Source organism: Falco punctatus, assembly GCF_963210335.1.
Source record: "Falco punctatus genome assembly, chromosome: 9".
Classification (NCBI taxonomy): domain Eukaryota; kingdom Metazoa; phylum Chordata; class Aves; order Falconiformes; family Falconidae; genus Falco; species Falco punctatus.
This window is the reverse complement of record NC_137589.1, coordinates 26,878,808-26,896,276: the sequence shown is the minus strand read 5'-3', so window position 1 is coordinate 26,896,276 and position 17,469 is coordinate 26,878,808. Positions and strand designations below refer to the sequence as shown.

General features: G+C 34.7%; 1 protein-coding gene across 6 annotated transcripts in view; it reads right to left on the bottom strand.

The window, feature by feature from the left end:
- The window catches only part of IDE (insulin degrading enzyme), a 70,103-nt gene that overhangs the window by 22,448 nt on the left and 30,186 nt on the right, over positions 1-17,469 (bottom strand). For 5 of the 6 annotated variants that reach the window (XM_080403588.1, XM_080403589.1, XM_080403586.1 and 2 more), the window contains 5 exons: positions 12,666-12,768; positions 11,576-11,698; positions 9,089-9,171; positions 4,480-4,624; positions 1,663-1,773 (listed from right to left, as the gene is read on the bottom strand). In XM_080403588.1, coding sequence (XP_080259714.1) covers positions 1,663-1,773; positions 4,480-4,624; positions 9,089-9,171; positions 11,576-11,698; positions 12,666-12,768 — 565 coding nt within the window. Of the gene's footprint in view, positions 1-1,662; positions 1,774-3,797; positions 3,943-4,479; positions 4,625-9,088; positions 9,172-11,575; positions 11,699-12,665; positions 12,769-17,469 lie in introns of all 6 variants that reach the window. The other variant, XM_080403591.1, reaches the window with a different exon arrangement.

The window sequence follows — 17,469 nt, the reverse complement described above, 5'->3', positions numbered from 1 at the left end:
CTTGGTTATAAAAATACAGCAACGTCTGGGAAATTCTTTGCATTCTTTGCCTGAATATAGGAAGTATGACAGAATAATCAGTGAGCTTCCCCAAATAAGCTTTTTGTAGTCCAGCTGCATCTTTACAAAATAAGCAAAACCTTTTTCCTCTACCAGAGGAACTGGAAAGTGCAAACTATTAGTTTTGGCAAGGTGGGATCATTTCCAGTACAGGAGAAAACTAACTCATTTCAGGGCACATGAGCGAGAAACAGCGGGCATGAAGTTGCTGAGGATGCATCCTTCTCCAAACAGAAGCCAGAAGCTGGTATCTCCCTTATCTGTTAGGTACAGACATAAGGAGAAAAACCTGCAATGTCCCCATCTAATATGACTTTTTCATATTTTGTCCTTACTTTACATACACAAAGGGCCTATGTAACACAAGTCGATAAAATGATAAAACATGCATGATACCAAGACAGAGTTCAAGCAAACTGTAAAGATGATCAGGGAAACATCTGAAATTAAAAGAAAATAATCCAAAACAGATCATTCACAGACCTGTGGGTTGGGTTTTTTACCTTAGCATTTGTCACATCCAGTTAAAACTTTTCAGATGATTAATGTATCTTAGGTACAGAAAGGCCTAAGTGCTATTATAACAGATCTATCTCATGTTTGATGCCCACCTGCCTAGAATTTCCTACTAAATAATAATGAACTAAAGATAGCCCTGCTGTCTGCCTTGGCCAGTCACCTGTTCAAAAATAGCCAGCAGCAGCGGACTAAACTAAGAGTGTAGCAAGCAATGGAGTGACTTTCCCTGCAGCCCTAGCTCTCTTATCTACTGCAGACTATCTGCAAGCTTTCTGGGCCAGAAGTCAGCCTGTCCCCCAACACCAGTCTAATCCCTGTGCCCTCCTTTACACCTCCACTACAACTCATTGCTATGAGTGCCACTATCCAATTTGCTCATTTCCTTTGGTCGACGGTTTACCTCTGTCTTGCTCTAAAGAAAGCACCAGAAGAACAATTATATGTCTTGTCTGCCTTAACAAATGTAATCACTGTTCATAAATTTACTTCAGGAGCTAGGAAAAAAAAAAAAAAAAAGTAATCTAACTTACATTCCATATATATAGATCAGTCATTAAATTTAGGAACTGAGACTTCCAGAAGTCAGCATGTGCTTAACCAGCTCATTACTTTTGAACCAAAGGATCTTAACCAAGGAGCAGAGCTCCTCTTCACGTCTGGGAAGAACTGTTGCAAATCTTCTTAACACTTCCTTTCCTCCTTCATCCATTTTCCCTTTCTTTTATGGCTAAATCCCATTGGGCTTTTCCAAATTGTAAAACAGGATATAAAGTTAACATTTCCCCTACTGCCCCCCTTAATTTTCTACTCTTACCAAAGCATGTTGTAATGCCTTAATCCTTCATAAGAAAAACCAACTGAAAGAAGATTCCAGGGCTAGTTACTTTTAGCCAAAGGATGTAATACAAATGCTCTGGGGAACTCATGACCCCAAAAAGGACAAAAGAAAAAAAGCTTCTGCAGCCCCAATGAGGCAGAATTTCAGTCTGCATTTCTGTGGATAATCATGGCCCTCAGATTTCATTTTGAGCAATGCATTCAATTTTAAATTAGTCCAAAATGTAAATTTCTTTTGTAGCTTACCGCTTCCTTGATAATTTCAAATCGTTTTTCATCAATCTCAAAAGTAGCCATTTTCTCAATGATCTTCTTGAGCAAGATATGTTGCTTGTCATTATAACCTTTTACAGAAAGCTATGGAAAAAGTGCATTAATTTGCTTTAAATATGTAAGATAAAAGAATAAAAGCAATTACCAAGCCTTGTATAATTCAACAAACAATACAGTTTTCAACACTTACTCTAAGTTCAACCCTATTCAACACTAGATCATTTTGAAATAAAATCCCTTTACCCATCGAATATAATATTGCATATTTTCCCAAGAGGTACGAATGCAGAGAATTAATGTAATTTCATGTTGATGTAAGCAAACTGTACTCAGAAAACATATTTTTAATTATTACAAGTATCGAGTTCAGTCAGTAAACTGTACATTTGCAGTACTGAAATTATTTCACTCTAGGCTTCTCATTTTACTAATGCAATCTAGATTCACAGCCTTGTTAAATATTCACTCCGGTTTACTTTTAAGCCTGTCTCATGCTTATCTTGCTGCTCAAAAAAAAAAAAAATTACTAAGTAAGTACTACTACAAGAAAAGGGGTACTGTTAACAGCAGCACAATTTATAACCAGGATGGTGCTGGGCTGAAACACCAAGGTAGTTAATCTACAATTGTAATGAGATATTGATCTGATTATACACATTTTTTTGAAAGTATACACTAAATAAACTTAGTAATTAAAAAAAAACAACACAGAAACTAAAAAACGATTATATGATTCCACCAAGCTACAGAAAGTTTGTCTAGTGAAAAAAGGCCTTAGAAGGCCTTTTTGGGAGGAAAAAACTTCAAAATGTGGTATCTCAAAACAGGAATTCAATTGAGTTTGTGCATTTTAATGATTAAAGGTAAAACTGAATATTTTAAAAACCAACATCCAGGTGAATTCCTGCTTTCCAGTAGAAGAATTTTTTCTTCTATAATTGCTGAAACAAGCCTAAACCACGAATATGAAGAAGAAGCTACCCTAAATGAGCACAAGAACTCAAACCATTCAGTATAGCATCTGTCCTTGCTTGAAGTATCACTATTGTACAATTACACCTGCTAACTATAAAACTTCTTACAATTTGGAAAATAATATTAAAAGTTCCCAGGTATCAGAATGGAGTAAACTGATTTTAATATGCAAAAATAATCTTTACAGTAGAAGAACACGAAGACCTTACAAAAACCAGCTAACATTTAAAATAACTCTAAACTGTGACTAAAGAAGAAAATTACACATACCCTTCCCCCCCTACCCCAAAGAAATTAACTTTGACCATGGAAGCATCAGAAAGATTGGAAACTGAAAACAGATAACCATGTTTGCAGTAAGTTAAGCGAATACTACCAGAAAACGAGATGTGCACTGGATAAAAAAAGAAATTGCAACACTTTTTTCCATACAAAAAATGTAAAGACAATGTACAGTATATTCTCTTACTAAGATGCTTTGGAAAATAATACTTCTAGAGGAAATTTCAAAGCACATTTTGGTATAAAATGATGGTTAATAACAGCTCTTAACAGAAATTCAAGAGAGACTATTAAAATCGCCTATCGTAAATCTCACAAGAAAAGCTGAATAAGAAATAAATACTGGTATTGTAACAAATGGTTATCAAGTTAAGTATTGTCAGCACTTTAAAACAGATTATAAAACATATAATAAAAACAAACACTAAGGAAAAGCCATAAATATCCAGCATTGCATTCTGAGAACACATGCACAACCCATTTCCGTAGGTCACTACAGCACAATTAGGGAATTACAATAAAATCTGTAAAGTTTAGATTCATTCAACAGACAAGTTAATCTTTTTATATAGAAACCAGCAATACTACTTTCAAGGTTACCATGCAAGCAAGTAAAACTGTGAACTAAAATGCAACAATTGCACTGCACACATGTTCATAAGGCACTGCAACCTTAAAGAGGTCACTCAGTATTGATTAAAATACAGTTTTGCTTTGCCTATAATTCATGAGATATATGCAAGGAAAAAAACATTAACCGTCTCATTTAGAAACGCAGAAGTCAAATGTTTTCTCCAAGCTCAACAACTCCCAAGCTGTTCCATTTCCTCCTGCGTTTTTTTCTTACTTACAAGTATTGCATTCATTCCTGATGCAATGCCATAGATCAAACCTGAGAGGCGTGCTGCATATGTATACTCTTTTAAATCATCCTTCAATAACCTGATAAACAGGTATGTCATGTTGCAATGGAGAGGATCAGCATAAATGTAGCGACTAACAAAAAGAAAAACAAAAGAAATGCTTTGATACCTCAAGCAGTGACAAAGTAATGGATGAAGAAACATGACTGAAGAGTATGTATATGCAGCCTCATGATCAGTAGTTCCTGAACAGGAAAGCTGAAGCGTACCATTTATTTAATAGCATGAAAAAGGGGGTCTCCTACCCCATCAGTCAGAAGGCTTTTAGTAGATATCTGACAAACTGAAATAAATATATGTAAGCTTGGATTAGGGTTGCTTTTTTTCTTTTTTTAAAATGGAGGAACAAATCTTATAATTAATTTCATGAATGATATAAAAATAAAGAAGAAAATTTGTCTAATATGAATGGAAAGATTGTTGAAGACTTTGAACAAAATTCAACTTAAAATTCAAATTAAAGAAAGGATGGTTAATAACCAAGATCAAAAGGAGTAACAGCCTTAGACCCATTTTTTAAATAAAAGTCCTTCCATCAAATCAATATAATAATGTTGATGAGTGGAAGTAGTTTTAAGGCTCTAAGCTTTTCCTTGATTTGGGTACTTACATACATCCCATAGATGGTATTTTGGAGATCATAGTTCAAGCCAGCTAGTTCTGCTGCATATGCATACTCGTTGAGGGAGTCTTTGAGTAGTTCAAGGTACAAATAGGCCATGTTACAATGCAAGGGATCCACGTAAGCAAATGGGCTGGAAGAAAATGTTGAAAGTAAAATAATGCAGTTTAAAAACTATTTCTCAGTTTCTTCTGGCCTTTTAAGTTTGATCTGAAGGAAATAATATTTAGTGCAAGTATGCTGATGGATCCCGTTATGAAGGATTCCTATTTTGAAGCCAAATATGAACATACCTGTAAAAAATTACTTAGCTTGCTTATGGTTTGAGCGATGCCTGAATATATTGGAGATTCCAGAGATATTCTCTTATTTGTGCTCATAAATCAAGACACATTATATTTACTTTGCTGCACAGTCAGAATTCACCAGGAGTTAAATAAACTCAATACACCTGAATAACCAACATGATTTAATAGACTGAAATTAAAACTCACATACTGAACATAAATTTAATTAATACTTCTACACTACGAGAAAACTTTTCTATCATTAAAGTTAAGATATTAGCAATTTGTGGTATGAAAAATATGCAGTACATGCTATGTTCAGCTCAGGAAAGAAGTCTGGTATATCCATTTTCATATTAATGTAATTATTTCATGTTACCTTTGTAATTACAACAACTATATAAGCTCTACTGTTGTATTAGAAGCATATGATCACCCAAAATACTGTCACAAGTTTCTGAAATAGAGAAATTCAACTCAAAGGCTCAAGCCATGTTTCAGCTGTGCTAACTGTTAAATATCTGTGTGTTTTAAAGATTTGCAAGGTCAAGACAAGTTATTTGTACTATGACTGAATGTTTATTTCTAAAGGTTCTGAAGTGCATGCAAATTCATTCTCAATTTCACAGAAATAATGAGCAGTATCTAAAACAATCTGCTGTCAGGATATGGCTTATGATTTATAACCACACCATTTGCATTTATTTTCCCTAAACAGTCACTTATGGTCATATTCAGAGACACGCTATTATACATGTTTATGCCTGCACAGCATGGTATTTCATAGTGTATACCAACATTCATGTCGTAAAACAAAGATCACATTGCCAAAACACATATGCTGTTAAGTTTAAAATACATTGCAAAGGTATTTTTAAGACGGTTTCTAGTAGTTTTCAATAAGACCTTAACCTCTTTTTCCTTTGAGATGAAGGAAAGCAAGCATGGGAATAAATATAAACAAACAAAAAAAAGTATCTATTAGAGAAGCAGAGCCTGCTTCTTAGCCTAGGATATGCTTTTTTTACTAACTGGGTTAGTTATTCTGGGCTTGGGCTTGTTCAACTTAAGCAAACAGGTCAGGGGTTAAAGAAAAAAAAACAAGAAAAAGGAAAAAAAGGGGGGAAAAACACGGGAAAAAATGAAGGAAAAAAAAGAAAAAAGACTTTGCTGCTTGCCTTTCTCCCTACAATGAGAACTTCCCAAAACTGAGAAATTTCAATATGCCAAATGATGCAAATCAAATTAAGACTGAATTCAAAGTATATAGGTCAATCCTATATTATCATGAACCTTCCTCCAAAATCATTATATTCTTTTCCATTTTGATGCTAGAATAGAAACTTAATCAAGTTTGAGTGATTACTATGTCTGTATAAATTATAACTTCTATATACTCATATAGCTGGCAATGGCCAACAAAGAGTTTTGAAAATAATGAAGACTACTAAATCATTAATCCTCAAGTGAAAAATATCAGAAAACAATTATTGTAACACTGTTCTGGGAGTTGCCTTCTACTACTGACAACTTTGTAAATAAATGCTTATTTCTAGTTCACCTTTTTTTGACAAGACTTGAAGAAGCAGAACAACTCAGTCACTGATAGTTTATTTGAAAAATCTTGAAATCCGGTCTTTTCCCCTTTCACTAAGTGACACAGCTGGAATCAACACTGAAGTGTTGATCCTGGGTTACCTTATGAGCAGCTGGAGTTGCTTGAAATATTTCTTAAACTGGAAGGTAGCAAGTATCCAGTTAAAAATAACTAGCACTGCATTTTTAACATCCATCTCTCCAAACCCTGGGAAACTTGAAGTGCAGAGTTTGTAACTACCTTTTGAAAGTATTCAAAGCAACAGAACATTACATTGTTATTTCGCTTCTTTTTAAAAAAGGATACTTGTTAGGTTCTTGAATCATAATTCATACAAAAGCAAAAGCTTAGCATTATCCTTTAGGCGGGATGATGATAAGTCCTGCATCAGAGGTTTTTACCGTGGTGTTTCTTTAATGCAAGATGTGTACCATGTAAGGAGGCACACTTTTGGAACAAGGCTACTTTAAATGGTTCATATACTCAGATTGTTCCTACTAGATTTGTATGTTTGAAGGTGACACAGCCTTTATCAACTTCCTTTTATTTCACTTACACAGCAGTTGCTGCTGTAACATCTGGGTCAGGAATCCTTCCAATGATTTGTGATAATCAGGGCTGCAGGCACAGATTTTTTTCTGTCTTCCTGAAGCAGTATGTAGTATGAACAAGTTCTTGTAATCTGCTACAAGGCAGTATAGTATAGCCATCACATTCTGATTTATAATTGAGGCTAAAACTTTTTATGAAAATCCGAGAACTAAGATGGCTTTATTCACCAATTCACTTGGCCACAAGAGCTATCTGTAATTTCATCAAGTCTCATGAATAAATATTATACATTTCACCATTTCCTCCAATGACAATCAGTATGACCAGTGTCAAAAGGAAAGAGTTTCAATACAAATCTGTCTTAAGTATCAAACCTAGACAAAGCTGCTTACAGCTTCTTTTGGAGATATGTACCCAATATTGTCAAAATCTCCTCACATCCATTCATATATAATTAGCATCTCATTTTTAAAGAAAAGGAAAGAACCCGCAACCCCAACCCTAAGAAAACAGCCAGCTTTCCACCTGTAACCATTCATAGGAAGAAAGAAGCAAATCATTCCATTGCATCCGTCAGTAAAGCTCAAGTAAAGTACTCCAGGCTTTTTAAAATGGCTCACTGAGATAAAAGTACAAATCTAACTGGGAAAGATTGTCACCACATATCTAGTTAAAGATGTCCCTGCTTATTGCAGGAGGGTTGGACTTGATGATGTCAACGGTCCCTTCCAATTCCCAAACCATTCCATGATTCTACGTTATCGTGCATATGTATGCAGACTTATACTTTTGTGTGCTCTACATAAAACCATTTATTATGTTTTAATTGTTCACAAACTGGTATGAAGATTGGAACACTCATAGTCCATTTAGAATTGATTTTAAAAAAACAAAACAAAACAACCCACAACTGTATAACAAACGTGGTGCCTATGAATAAAATCCTATTTTGGATTTTGGCTAAATGTAGTACAAGGGAAAGCCACCATGTATTAACAAACAAGGCAAACTATTGCAGTTGTTGATCTCTGAGTAAAAGATGGGCAGTTATCATTTTGATCTTCCACATCCTGACAAATCAAAGCTGAAACAGTTGTAATGTTTGCCCTGTGGTTTAAAAAAGCAAGAAGAAAGAGGAAGTGCCTAGGCAACCTATTTTCCCCAATTAGTACCCACACCAGTGCCAAGATCTGACACACATTGAAAAAAAACCCTATCTAAAATTCTGCCAAGAAAAATGTCAAGTGGTCACACAAAACAAGGACTCTACAGTGCATCTATGAGTGTCTATCAAAGCCCACACAGTAGCCTTTCCAGCAACATCACTGAATCATTTAATTAGGCCAAAGGAGGAGAGTTGCTGAAATTACTTCAGCCTTCAGTAGTCCAGGACAAATCGCTGCACTCTTTAAGACAGCAGTAATTATTTTTTTTAATCCAAAAGTTAGAAATTATTACTTGAAAGAAACACTCAGAAGGTACATCACTGTCATGCTCACATAAGAAAAAAAAAAAAAAAATCTTCCTGTGACAAAAATAATGCAAGACCAGAATTAATGTTCCAGCACTTTATCAGTGAGAATTTTGAAGTGAGAATCATGCATTCATTGTTAATACAGACGGTGTCCTTCTAAAGAAAAAATAATCAGTTGATGGAGTCAGTTAAATAAAATCCCACAATTTTAAGTACTTAGAATTTTATACTGGCTTGCATTATGCAAATTAAAACAGATTTTGAACCTAAACCCATTATCAGAATAGCATTTTATAAAGAACATACTAACTTAAAATAGTTGTGATTAGTTATTAATTAAAAATAATACACACCCATTTTCAAAGAGGTATGCTGCAATATGTAGTTGGTCCTATTGGTAGGCATATTTCAGATATAGCAAATACAACATAGAAGAAAAGTTCTTTTAGAAGTATTTTTAGATAAACTTTTTCTGTTAATATACATGGAGCACCTCAAACTGCTACTCAGCTGCTGTAATAACTTACATGAGCCTTCCTGCCATCTGTACCTTACTGCATACTCCCAAGTAAAGACAAACGTTTTAAAGCCTCAATACACGCAAAAAGGTTTTTGCCACAAAAATGCAGATTCCCAACAAACAAGAAACTTCTGGAGAGCAATTCATGTGATATACTTAATGCATACCTGAAAAATTCAAAGTTGAGACAAGCTTTTGGCAAAAAAAATTTGTCATCTTGCTTGAACCATAGTTTGCTCATAGCAGTGTCCTGTGTCAAGAAAAGAGCTTTTGTTAAGTCACTTAACTTTTAACTGCAATGTATTACCCTATTAAAAAAAGTCTCTTCACTACTTTAAATCTCAGTTTAGTATTGTCCCCTCAAATTCATGTTTTTGCTATACACATTTCTGTATACATTCATCTACCCTTATTGAGACTTCTTACCATATGTCACCTTAACAAGTAGTTACATGGCTGCAGCATTGTGAATGAGTTTATGATTAAAATGGGAACTACTTTTCTACAGCAGGAGAGATCAAAGACAAACATGAAGTTAGCTTCACAAAATTCCCTGCTAATGCTAGCATTAAAACATGTGCTGTTATGCAGCACTACAACAGCACAGTTACATGTTTTAGACTAAGAATACAATTGTGTATTTAATGCTTTTAGTAAAAAAATACTAATGCATTGTATGTTGTGGTAATGAAAAAAAACCATGCACTTTCAGAAAAAGTAGTAAAACTAGTTTGAAATTAGTTAAAAAGAACTGTCACCAAAATTGTTTAGAATAATCTCCTAGTAGAGGAAAGAATCTAAACAGCCTCCTCAATTGCTTTTTCTCCCACAAAAGCTGTGAAATAGATTCTCTCTGTTCAGCTCCAAGCTAACTTTACCCCCCTCAACACCTTTTCTTTTAATTGCTTTGAACTGAGTATGTAAGAAGAGAGAACTTTTAAACATAAAATTATTTCCCTTTCTCATATTTTTGAGCAGATGTTCTTCGCTTCTCAGGGATTTGGCACGTTACTTTCGTCCTCCTTTTTGCATAAATGTCTCTTACAGCACACCTTCCTCTATACAATATTCAACTCATACTGAAATTACAGCTTCTCTCTGAGACAACAAAATTTTTAATCTTTGAATTGCTACTACACAGCTTAGAATACATCTTGCATCATGGACAGAATGATAAACAGTAGAGCCTGTCTGTAGTACTGGAGACCTGATCCAATAGCTAGAGATCACTAGCTACAGTCCATAGTTCAATTTGGCCCTCCAGCCAAAGCCCATATCCTAACTTCCCTCTTTCCTGGGGGTTCTTTTCAGGGCAAGATGTACCATTACAACAGAGGCAACCTAGTGACATGCTGCCAGTGAAAATGGCCATCCTGTTCCTGCACTTAAGTTCCCATCCCTCCCCTGCTCCACAACACTGGTCCAATCCATAGTAAGCTCACTTAGACATATAAAACAGCAGAAAAATCGCTTTTTTTGTACAGCTTATCTCTGTTGATTTAGTTCTTGCAGTGTTCTGCTGTGGGGTCAGATAAATGCCAGGGCCCACAAAAGAAAAATGGCACAGGCATACAGCTGGGGAAAAAATAAAAGAGATGCAGGCAAAACAGATAGTATCTATTTCACCAAGTACAAAAGATTAGAAACATTTTCCCTCAGAAAACAAAGAAAAAGGAAAAACTAAAGCAATGCATTTCTAAAGCAATGATGCCTTAAAACAAAGCTTTTGTGTGGATCAATTGCCTAGCTGCCACAGAGACAATGAAGGACCATCAAGTTTCTGTAGCAAACCAATTAGTGTTACTTAAAAGAGCCACAGTATGTGTCCCTGCCAAGGTTTAGGGTTTCAGTTCAGGATGAACATCAACATATGCTCGAAGTCTTTCTCTTAAGAATACTGCTTCAAGAATATACCTGAAATGCCCTGTGCAGAACAAATAAATATGTTTTCCTGAAGGATTACTTTGACCTGAAGTAGACTTATATTAGTGTGCAAAAAGTACTCCAGATTTGAGTATTCAAGCTGAAACATAACATGTAATTGTAGAAGGCTTTTCCTATTTAAAGTCTGACTAAGCCTAGAACAGAGATGAGCATTAGCAAAGACAACTCCACTTTAGTAGTGAGAAGTATTTTTAAAGTAAATTTTAGGTACTCAAAATAACCTGAGATTTGCTAAATGTATTGAGATCATTAAATGATGCTTCCAGGAGACTGGAGAGTGATGTTTATTTACGTGTTTACATCTCCCTCTCCCTTTTTCTATGCAATCACAAGCTTCTTCCATACACAGCTACACAAGAATAGCCTTGTCTACACCCTCAACTTACTGAACACTGCTCAAAAAAATTAAGAGTGGGAGTCACCCTTCTGCTGAATAAACAGCTTTAATATGAGTTCTATCAATTTTTAACACATTTTCAAAAGGGCAAAGAGAGTTCAAGTTGTTTGTAGATACATTTTTGTAGGAAACCAGTCATAATCCGAAGTTCAGCAAGAATTAACTTTCTACTGTCTTTCTAGCAGTATCTTTTTGTACTTTTTTGTTTATTTGACTTTGGAATATTACATGATCTGTATTTTTAAAGCACACAGGAATTAACTGCTAACTTCCCAGAAGGTTAGCTAGCAAACAGAACAAATACAGAGCTTACCTTGACAAGGGCAGGGTACTGTGTCGCATCTTTTTCCAATGGCAAAATCTCAAAGTTTGTAGGAATGAACTCATTCTTCATTGGAAGCTTGAATTTCCCATTGAGGTCTGCATTTTGCCATTTCTAGATAAACAGAAGAAACAATGAGGCAAAGCAGAATTTCTGCTTAATTAACGGATATATACTTATTTATTTTATGCTGTAACAAAAGATTTAAAAATGTGTTCCACTAGCTTATGTGTAAATACTATTAACATAACAGGGAAAGAGAGAAATATCTGGGAAACCCAAAAAAAAAAAAAAGTTGGAGTAGACTATCAGCAGGATGAAGTGCTCCGAGGAAGGCAAAAAGATAAAAAATAATTCTGAAAAGTTTACAGTAGAGTGGAAGGTGGTTCTATGTCTCATTATTTCTGCTATTCTGAACTCTAAATGAAGGTATTAAACTAAATACATAAGCAAGAATTGTAATCAAGAACATAAGTATGGACAAGCAAAAGGTAGTGAAGTGTTCCTATGCAGACTGCATTCAACATGTGCTCAGCAGGTCCGATTTAGCTCTAGGATGTATTTTATAGCCATCTCTTCTTAAAAGAATAGATCAGTCCTTTGCTGGAGTTTTGATTTTTAGAAGCTCATATAATTGGCAAAACATACTGATTTTTTGCAAAAATCAGTCTCAGAAACATGTTACATATAGCAATTATAAAAAGATCCCTTGATCCCTTTCTTAAGAACAGATTAGTTCATTAACATTTAATAGAGAGTTTTAAGAAGTTAATGCCTACATTTTTAAAGTAGCCACTGCATATTATGGACCTTTTATATATTAAAATGGTATAATATTCCCTGTACTTAACACAGTTTAAAACCATTAAAAAGTAAACATCCTATGTCATACATATTTGAAATCTAAAGACTAGCATATGATCCTTACTTCTCATCAATACTAAACAGACTCATCATACAATTTTCAAGCTATGCAGAGCAACAAATTTAAGTTCTCCCTCCAACTAAATGGAAAATTAGACAAAGAATTTACAACTCCTTCACTTGCAGATATTAGAATATATTAGAAGTTTTAACATGCCTTAATAACTTCATCAGAAATTGCTTCTTGCTTGTACTGTGTTCCATACCAGTCTTCAGTTCGATCAGTTTTTCCTTCAAAAGACTTGGAAACTATTGCAACTCTGAAAACAAAAGAGAAGCAAAGCACTTGGGCATGAATGTGTCTGAGAAAAGACTGCGAGATATTATTCAGGGCAGTATTTCTGTTCCATCACCAGAATGCATTTATTTTTGGAAATGGTCCCTGGACAACTACAAAATACATTTGGATAGCAAGTACACGTATACTGAACTACACACTGAGTTTAACCATGAAATCAAGTTATCAGCATAATTAAATTTTACTGCGTTTCTGAAGAGTTTCAGCCTAGAGTTACACACAATTATTGTTGCATGCAATTTCTATTTTTTAGATTTTGTCCTTGTTCTAGAAAACACAAAAAGCAGTCCTTGAGATATTCTATGAAATTAATTGACTACAACATTTTTTATACTACCTATATCAACACTCAGATATATGGAAATACTGATTACAGAAATATTATTTCTGACGTAGCATTTTAGATTATGTTATTGCAGTTTCACCCTCCCATTCATAATCTGATAGTTTCTTCATTTTGTATCATTCTCATATTTTCATTTCAGATTGGTATCTGCTTTCATATCAGATTGCTATGCCCCCCCCTTTTTTTTTTTTGTTTTGTTTTGGGGGTTTTTTGAGGGGAAGGGAAGAAAATCAGGAAAATCAGGAAGATTGATACTTTATACATTCAATACAGCATAATTATAATCAATTAGAAACCTGAATCACAGAATTTCTATCTCAAGTTGGAAGAGACCTATACAGAGTTCAACTCGCTGCTTCTCACAGCACCACCTAAAACTAAACCCTATGACAAAGAACATCATCCAGATGCTCCCTGAACTAAAGAATACACTTAAATAAAAGGAAATCCAGAATAAAGGAAACTACAAATTTATCAGTATTTTTTCAATAGTTTTCATAATAGGTATCAAGAAAACTCCTTTAATCCTTTTTAACAACCTACAACACAAGAGACTATTCAATGGAAGTAGCTACCTTTAAATATAAATAGACGATTATAAGAATTCAGAAATGGTCAAAAAAAGGTAGCAGAATTACTTCCTACATACATTTAACAATCCCTAGATGCTGAACAGCACAATAACCAACTCTGTCAAATCTTCTGCAGATGGCTAAAATGCACATTAAAACATCAAAATATACGCAGTGTTAAGTGTTCTCTTTTTTTAATCACAGTTATCTTCAAGGCCAGGAGCATTCTGTTGTCTATTTCTTATGTGCACGGTAAAGTGGGCTATAAATCAAAACAGGCATAAGGATGTGCCTCAAACTACAATACTTCACAAACATGTTACTGAAGAATCCCCTTGGGACTAATTTTGCAATACACTGAAAAGTTTAAATACATGGATTATTAATATGCTTATGTCCTCACCCCTCCTTTTTCACCTAGTTTTTAAACATAAATGACTAAATTATCCAAGAAGGTTGAAGAAAACAGGATTCTGCTGTATTTAGTTCTAGATTCTCCTATCACGAAGATTCTCAAATTATTATTTAATCTATGTGTTTCAGTTTGAGTAGCAGAACAGTGGGGTAAGTAGCTAGCATTAGATGCACTTAAATGACAAGTACATCTCAGATCCACATGGGATTGTAAAGACACATTCTCTAGCAGTAGATTAAAAAATTAAAGCAGGACTCTAATTCTGAGACATAAATCATACACACTACAGAGGGGCAATCAAATCTCACGTTTCAGGGATGTAGATTTCCTCTGGGTTGAGGAAGGGAGAATTTTTTACTCCCTACCTTTGAAAGAACATTAACACGCACAGATGCACACACATACACATACACAAAACAACTCCGGCTCCTCTGCAAAAGTTGTACCGTATCCAAACCAGAATAAGAATATTCGTCTTCAAGAGATACATTATTTCATCTCTCATTGCAAATGGCAATAGGAATGGTTAACATTTTTATTGTGACTTCATATAAAAATGTTTCATGTTTGCATGTTACATGTATTTAATTTTTTATATAAAAGGAACAATACTATATAAATACTCAGCAAAGAACTAAGCACTTTAACCTTAGACAATATCTGCAACACAGCAGATACTAGCTCAGTCAACAAGGTGAAATCTATTAGAGATATTGTTGTTTACATTAAAATGAGCCATAGAAATACTCTACTGTTTTGCATTTTAACTTGGACAGCTGGTGAGTAAAGGCTCTACGATGTACAGATGAAGTTGCTAAGAGACTATAAAAACCATAAAGTCTATCAGAATTTCAGAGCAACCTATCAGGCTTTTCCATCCATTAAATAAAAAATAAATAAATAAATAAATAGAATCTTAAACTAAAAGATTACCCTGATAAAAGTCCAACAATCATGCAGCCTGAGCAGCGAGACAAAGGTGTTTTATGCTAGAATACGCAGATGTCTGTTATTCAACATTATCTCCTTCTACCCTTCTCCAGGGTACCAATGCTCAAGCAGTAGTGACAATCCAAGCATCCAAAGATTTGCTGTAGGAACATACTAAAATTTAAGAGCTAGAAATAATGGTCTGCTCTATGTATAGAAAATGAAATTGTGGAAATCGGTACTGCAATTCTTGAAGCAGTTCTGCTTCAAGGGATCCTCCTGCCCTCTCCGTATCCCAAATCATTACTGGAATGTTTACTTATATTTTGAGCTCTCAGAAACATACCCACAACCACGTGAAACAAACCAAAAGGCATTTTATCTGCCTGAGACTTACACTCTAAACCAAGACAGTAGCATCATCAGCAATGAACACAAGGACAGGAAAAGAAGAGGGGAAAAGCACCACCACAGTTAAGTTGTCAGCTATGTAACATTGCTTTTGCTTTTCATTTCTGTGTTGTGCTGTATAGCACTAGGAACATCCGCATGGTTTAAGACAGCACTGGAAAATCAAGACAGGCAATTAGGTAATCTTTAATAGGACCCGCTTATAACATATTTAAACTCAACAAGTGCAATTAGGCTTCTAAGCGTTTCATGAACATGCAACACCGTTGAAAGTGTAAATGCAGTTTACATCTATATGTACATTCTTGTACGTACAGTCCTCAGTTATATTCAATTTTAAAAAACAAATGCAATTTCTATAATGTGATACATATTTTACTAGACACCATCTTGTTTTTCACTCTCCTGAAATAAGTACAAGTGACGGATCCACAGAAGAGTGTTACTTGGGAAGAGAATGTGTGCTTTAAAATGAATGTACTTCCAGGAAAGATTACGTACTATTACATTCCAGATGTACATCACAAAACTCAAGCTTCTAAGGGTGGAAAAAGTAATAGACCTTGAGACCGCGGTATTTGTTATATTAGTAACAGATATGTCAAAGCAGATTTGTTGCAAAATGAATTTATACTTAAAATGGAGCAATTGCTTTTTTTAGGAACTAATTTAAACTTTGTCTTCCGAATGATTATATTGTCAAACAGCAGAAAAAATTACAGGTATCTTATCCAAACGCATAAAATAACATGACTGAGACAAAAAGAGCAAAAGCCTAGAATTTTTATAACCTCCCCCAAAACCATCAGTAAAACTCAAGTGAGGCAATACAGGCTGTTCAAAGCCACTTCCACACAAATCTAATTAGAAAAGAGGGGAAACTACAGAGATGCTGCTGGGGTGCAGCATTCTAATCATTCTGCAGAAGCATAAGTAATTTGCAAGGGTTCAGTAAAACTAAGTCTCTACAAACACCATGGTTTGTATGGGGAAATAAGCAAATTGTGATTTTCAAATTCTTCACTCAGATACAATGCAATTAAAAGATGAACACATACATTCCGTATTTGTAACATGTTTATCATCACAGATGAGCATCACCCACTGCATTGAAATAACTGTTTGCTCAGTATATGTGAAATACTAGCCCTTAGAAATTTCATTTTGGCATTCATTTTATTTTTCTTCCCTCTAGGAGAGTACTAGTACTGCACTTCAGATATCAAAAGAGGAAAAATTCCATCTACTATCAAGGGGAAAATGTTCTTTAGATGCTTAATCTGATGAGTCACTAGCTTCTTAAATTTTAATAAGAGCATTTATTCTGCAGATGATGAGGGGGAAAAAATTGTATTGGAAATGACGGGGAAATTACATTTGTCAGCTAAGATTGTGACACATGCCAAGTCTTATCTTCACAGATGGCTGGCAAAACTCAGTGCAGTTTGAACAAATAAAAAATTATACTTACATCTTAAAAAGGTTTCTCTCTTAGGGAAATTAAGCCACTAAATGCAACAAGTAGTGTGCGGGGGCAGGAGGGGGGAGGAGAATATGAAAACTTCCTGTTATGGTTCAGTCAAATAGAAGCACATATGGATACTTGGCACCATCTGTGAGTATGGATATTTTTCCATACTTTTTAAAAACACAGTTTGTTAAGAAAATAACAGTTGAAAAGCTGAACTTTTTAGAGAAGACATTGAACAGCAGTTTCTAACCGTGAATGCAGCTACCTCAATATAGATACGCCAAGAAAAGTTCTTAGTGTAGGTGAATACCACTAGGGTTATGAAAAGGAAATTACAAATAAAATCATAATACAAAGGAAAAATTCATATCAATGGCAAGTAAACCATTGCAAGACACAATTTACGCAAGGCATAAAAAGAAAAAAACCAAACCAAACAAAAAAAATCCAAAAGAAAAAAAAAGCAGCAGGTAGAGTTGGGATGAAAAGGGAGAACAGAAAGGTAAACATGAGCGTAA